The sequence below is a fragment of the Plecotus auritus genome (assembly GCF_963455305.1).
Source record: "Plecotus auritus genome assembly, chromosome: 5".
Lineage (NCBI taxonomy): Eukaryota > Metazoa > Chordata > Mammalia > Chiroptera > Vespertilionidae > Plecotus > Plecotus auritus.
This window is the reverse complement of record NC_137776.1, coordinates 49,356,299-49,362,298: the sequence shown is the minus strand read 5'-3', so window position 1 is coordinate 49,362,298 and position 6,000 is coordinate 49,356,299. Positions and strand designations below refer to the sequence as shown.

Below are 6,000 nucleotides of genomic sequence, written 5' to 3'. Positions count from 1 at the left end.
TACATATTCAAATTTTCCCAATTAAGACAAAAATGTCCTTTACACCTAATTTCTCCAAATTAGCCCCCAATACAAGATTTTACATTGCATCTCCTGGTTATGTCCTTCATACTGCTATATCTTTTTTTTTTTTTTAATCTTTCCCAGGAGATTTTTTGTTTTGTTTTGTTTTTCTTGATTTTTAGAGAAAAAGGAAAGGGGGAAGGGGGAGAGGTAGAGAGAGAGAGAGATCCATCAGTTGCCTCCGTATGCACCCTGACCAACAGAGGATCAAACCTAGGTATGTGCCCTGACCAGGAATTGAACCCACAACCTTTTGGTGTATAGGAGGAGGCTCCAACCAACTGAGCCAGCCAGCCAAGGCTCCTTCATATATCTTTTAACCCAGTATAGTCCCTTTCTTATTATTCTAACTTGATGAAAAGTACTGGCCAGCTGTTCTGAAGAACAGCCCACCTCCTCTATTTGCCTGGTTGCTTACTTGTGATGTTACTTTACTTGTTGCTCTATCCTCGCTATTCCTGCAAACTAGAAGATCTCGCTGAAGATGTGATAGAAGCAAGTCAAACATTTTGGGCTAGAATATGTACTTCACATTGCTTCTCATCAGAATACACCATTGGTGATGGTCAAATTGACCCCTGGACAACGGGGGTTTTTACAGTGGACTAGGAAGTGTGAATACAACTTGGCCACCTAAAGGAAGAGGAATGGGGAACCTAGCAGCAGGCAATGGAACACAATGGACATCCAATTGCGCTGATCTTGTTCTCACAATTAGGGAAAGCAAAAAAAACAAAGGAAAAAAGTACTTGGTGGGCCCTCCATGACTCTTGGGGACAGCCGTTTTACAAACGGCACGTTTCCCTTTATACAACTCAGCGCGGCAAGTGACGCTGAACTGAGCCGACGCGGTATTCAGTCTACGGAGAGCCACTGTCACCCTCCTCTGTACAACCTGGGCCAAGACGCAGGGAATGGCGAGGAAACAGTGTGCTTGCATTCGCCTCCATTCTTTCTAGCAGCCTTCTTTCTGTCTCCGGCCACAAGAGGAGCTCCTACCCATCAGCCGTACTTACGGGCAAGAATCTTTCGGGAGATGAATCTTGTCCCATCCGGGGTCCCGTAGCCAGGTTCCCAGGCAGGACGAACGGTACGTCCGTTCTCTCGCGAGCACGCGGAGGCCCCGCCCCGCTCTCCTCCTCCGGCCCGCCCACTCCACCTGCGCACGCTTAGATAGTTCCGGGGGGCTCGCGGCAGGTGGCGCTGTCGGCGGCGTCGCTGGGGCCCCGGCTGCCGCGGAGACGATCTCCCGGCGGGCAGTGCGGCCCGGCTCTCCGGCGGTAGCGAGTGCCACGTCCCAAGTGCTAAGCGGAGGAGCAGTAGCGGGCGGTTGGCGGGGGCGGGGGAACAGCGCGGAGCCCGACCCGGCCACACGGATCGTCCGCCGCCATGGGCTCTTCGCAGAGCGTCGAGATTCCCGGCGGCGGCACGGAAGGCTACCACGTCCTGCGGGTAAGAGGTCCGACGGCGGCCCGGGAGCAGCGGGCTGGAGGCGGGCCTTTCCCGAGGCTGGCAGGCCCGACCTCACGGAGGAGCGGCGTCCGCGGGCGCTGCGGTGCCGAGGCCGGTTCTAGACTGCACTCGCGTCCCGCCGGCCCGCAGCCCCCGGGTCCGGGTCCCCCGTTGTGGGAGGTCGGGCTGGAGCGGAGACGGCATCCAGCGACTTCGCCAGGGAAACTTGGCTGCTTTTCCTCCGCACGGCATTCTCTGTCCCCTCCCCCTGAATTCTTAGCGTCCAAAGTTAGTTAATTTAAGGGTTGGGGGCAGACTCTGCAAAGAGGTGATGGTGAAGGTATCTTTGGAGTTTTCCAAGAAAAGGAAGCCCGGAACCCACCGACAAGAGGCGGAGGATGCGACGGCAGGTGTTTATTTACCTCCGCGCCGCCTGAATGTCCGCAGAGTCCAATAAGGCAAACAAAACGAAATGGCCTAGGAGTAGGTTTGACGGAATTCAGCATACTTGAATTTGACAGTAGTTGCCCCTCTCTTGTGTCGCTCCGGACCTTTCCTGTCCTTTTCCACATTTCCTGGCCGGGGGGAACTTCCGTTCTGTTCTTCCTGATTGCTCAGGGCGTGGTGGAGATTTAAGGTTTAGAGCCTCAGTGGTGTAAGAGGTAAAGGAGAGGGGGAACGTTAAAAAAAATCTAGGTAAACAAAGGAAAGCAACCTCAGTCACCAGGATGCAGGGAAACATAGCACCTCAAAAGGCGTTAGCTAAACCCCTGCTTATGGACAACCTGGGGTGAATAAAGCATGTCGTCCTCTCCTCATGGAGCTAGCTGTAGGAAGCATTGAGGGTTGTGTACTGTGACCCCTGCGTGTGGTAACGTGATTGTCCACAGAGTGGCCCCAATTGTAGCGCTATTTCAGGGTGCAGTAGAGCACCACTAGATATTAGCTCCTCACAGGCAAGAGCATTTTCACTGAACGTGAGAAAGTGCACTTCCTGGTGCTTCCGTCACTTTCTGGCTTACGTCCCATGTGTTAGGCAGACACACTCTTAAAGTACCCACATATGTGTGTGAGAGGGGTGTGATCAACCACCTTTCTGATCTTCAAGATTATCATATTTAGTCGTCTCTCCACTGTACTAAAAATCCCTCTTGAAGCCGCACACTGGCTGGAAAAAGATTTTCACAGCAAAATAAAGAGAATCTATTAATAAACCATATTACCTTCCTTTTCCTTCAGTTAAGCCAACCCCCAAGTACTACAGAGATAGGGGAAATGGAAGAAGTGTCAGATTCCAGATGTGAAGTGCAAGTTAGTGGCAGTACTTTTCTCTCTATTATCTGGTTTGATTTTGAGTTCTCTGCTCTTGGCTGTGTTATTCAGTATTATCCAATGACTGACTGTAGCCATGAATCCTTGGGGATTCGTGATTTTTTTTAATACGTGCAATTAGTAAAACACAGTGTTAATGAGTTTAAAAAGTCTCCTAGAAAGCTGTACACATCAAAAGGATTCCAATTCCATGACTTATATTAATAACTTCATTTGCCATAAAACAAGTTGAAGTGTATTTTCTTCACATAGGTGCACCTCAGTAAATAGGCACTCATACATATTCTATAGTTCAGACGTTATTAACCTATAAATCTGATTTTTAAAAGCACTTGGGACAACCTTGTTTTCTATCTGCATCTGGAGCATAAATGTTGCAAAAGATTAAGCAATTCTTATTTTGTTCGAGTTTTATAAGAGGGAGCTTTAAAATAATAATAATCATCTAATTTAGGATAATTTTTTTAAATCCTCACCCAATGACATACTTAGAGAGAAGAAGGGAGAAAGAGAGAGGAAGAGAAACATCCATATGAGAGAGAAACTAATTGATTGCCTTCTGTACTTGCTCCAACCACCAGGGATTGAACCCGAAACCTAGGTATGTGCTCTAACCAGGAATCAAACCAGCAACCTTTTGGTGCACAAGACTATGCTCAACCATCTGAGCCACTTTGACCAGGCAGAGAATTTTTTAAATGTATCTGAGTATGTAACCTGCTCTGCCCCTGATTCTGTAATTGGTATTCTTATCTTTGTTTTCAAAGTGGCAAGTACTATGTTAAATCCCAACATATAAAAAGATCTTCCTTTCATTTGTTACTAGAGGCCCGTTTCACGAATTCATGCGCGGGTGGGGTCCCTCTGGGTGGCCTGCAGGGATCGGGTGAAACCTGCAGTCCAACGCCACCTGCAGCTCCTACCTGCTGCTCCTGCTCATCCTGGCCCCACTGTGCCTGCTGCAGGCTTGTGCCCAATCAGTCCCAATCAGGAGAGGCTCTCACTGCCGCAGCAGCATTTGCCAGCCATGAGCCCTGTGTCTGGTTCCCTCCCAAGGGGCGTGGCCTGCGGGATTGGGCTGAAACCAGCTCTCTGACATCCCAGGAGGGGTCCTGGATTGTGAGAGGGCACAGGCCAAGCTGAGGGACCCCACCGGTGCACGATTGGGCCAGGGAGCAACTGCGGGAGGCTCCAGGGGGTGTCTGGCCCATCTCGTTTTAGGTCCCCATCGGCCATACCCCAGCAGTAAGCTAACCTACGGGTTGGGGCATCTGCCCCCTAGTGGTCAGTGCACATCATAGCGACTGGTTTACTGGTCAACTGTCTGCCCCCTGGTGGTCAGTGCACGTCATAGTGAGCGGTTGAGCAGCCTTAGCATATCATTAGCATATGATGCTTTGATTGGTTGTTCAGTTTTGCTGTTCGGTCTATTTGCATATTACCCTTTTATTATATAGGATTGCCTAAATGTACAGCATTATATTCCACCACTGGATTACTGAGCTTGTAAACCAGAGTATATATGGCAGGTTAACCCTGGAATAAAATCACCAATGTTCACCAAGGCCTAGAATGATTAAATTAGAAGTTTTCAATCAATTCCTGGCCATTTCCTTGTTAGTAATAAAAACTTATATGGCTGGATTTTGAAATACTAATTTTAGTGACATCCACATTCACTGCTGTTTTTATTATTATTACTTTAAAGTTCCTACAGTTCAGATTGAACTTTATAGTTTTTCCATTTTTCCATAGTCATTGTTAGATTCTTCTTTAAAAAAAAATCTTTAGGGATAACCTTGAAATGTTTCCAAATTTTCTGCTTTGAGCAGTGTACTTTCCTCTTTATGTTTTATGTATTTTCATGTTTGATCCTATTTTATGCCCCACTCCCTGTCCTGGAAGTAACCATCATAAAGAATTTATTTTATTTATTTTATTTTATTTGTTAATCCTCACCTGAGGATATTTTTCCCATTGATTTTGTTTGTTTGTTTAATATATTTTTATTTATTTCAGAGAGGAGGGGAGAAAGAAACATCAATGATGAGAGAGAATCATTGATCCGCTGCTCCCTGCGTGCCCCCTCCCTCTTTGGGGAGCTAACCCAAAACCCAGAGCATGTGCCCTGACCCGGAATGGACCTATGACCTCCTGGTTCAGAGGTTGAAGCTCAACCACTTAGTCATACCAGCCGGGCTCCATTGCTTTTTAAAGAGAGTGGAAGAGAGGTAGAGAAAGAAAGAAAAATCACTATGAGAGAGACACATCGATTCTGCCACATGTACCTCAACCAGGACCAAGGTCTGAGATCGAACCTGCAAACCAGATATATGCCCTTGATCAGGAATCAAACCCACAACGACTGAGCAAAACCGGCCAGGGCTATTTCTTATGTATTCTTTCAAAAATGTTTCATACACCCTCCTCCCTTTTATTCTTTCTTTTTTTTCCCCTTTTATAACTGTTGGAATCATATGATATAGACTGTTACCTTGTTCTTCTCATTTGATAACCCATCTTGCCTTCTTTCCATAGCAGCACATAGATCTGCCTCTTGTTTCACTTAGCTTCAGAGTAGTCTCTTGTACCATAGTTTGGTTAAGCAGCACCTTCTGGTGTTGGGCATTTAATTTTTCTATTCTTTTGTTATAAGTACATATCTACAACTTTAAATCCTACCTTTTGATTTCACTTAAAATGTATTTTCCCAAATTATTGAATTTTAATATTGTCTAATTATATAAACATTGAATAGTATAAAATGAGGCGACAAGTTGTCAGGTTTTTTTTTTGTTTTTGTTTTTTTTTAAAGTTTTCATGTTGCAGGTTAGGACTATTTTATTTTTTATTTATTTTTTTTAAACATATTTTATTGATATTTCACAGAGAGGAAGGGAGAGGGATAGAGAGCCAGAAACATCGATGAGAGAGAAACATCGATCAGCTGCCTCCTGCACACCCCCCACTGGGGATGTGCCCGCAACCAATGTACATGCCCTTGACCGGAATCGAACCCGGGACCTTTCAGTCCGCAGGCCGACGCTCTATCCACTGAGCCAAACCGGTTTCGGCAAGTTGTCAGTTTTTTAATTTTTTTTAGAGCAAACGTCACTTTCAACATCTTTTTACTAATTATATGGATTTTTTCTA

At 46.0% G+C, this 6,000-nt stretch overlaps 1 protein-coding gene across 2 annotated transcripts in view; it reads left to right on the top strand.

Moving 5' to 3' along the window:
• The first annotated feature begins 1,265 nt into the window (after positions 1-1,265).
• The window catches only part of GORASP2 (golgi reassembly stacking protein 2), a 36,074-nt gene continuing 31,339 nt past the window's right edge, over positions 1,266-6,000 (top strand). The window contains exon 1 of one of the 2 annotated variants that reach the window (XR_013960585.1): positions 1,266-1,515. Coding sequence is in view for 1 of the 2 variants with exons in the window: in XM_080667719.1 (XP_080523845.1) it covers positions 1,453-1,515 (63 nt within the window). In the remaining variant the exon portion in view is untranslated. The remainder of the gene's footprint in view (positions 1,516-6,000) is intronic. The other variant, XM_080667719.1, reaches the window with a different exon arrangement.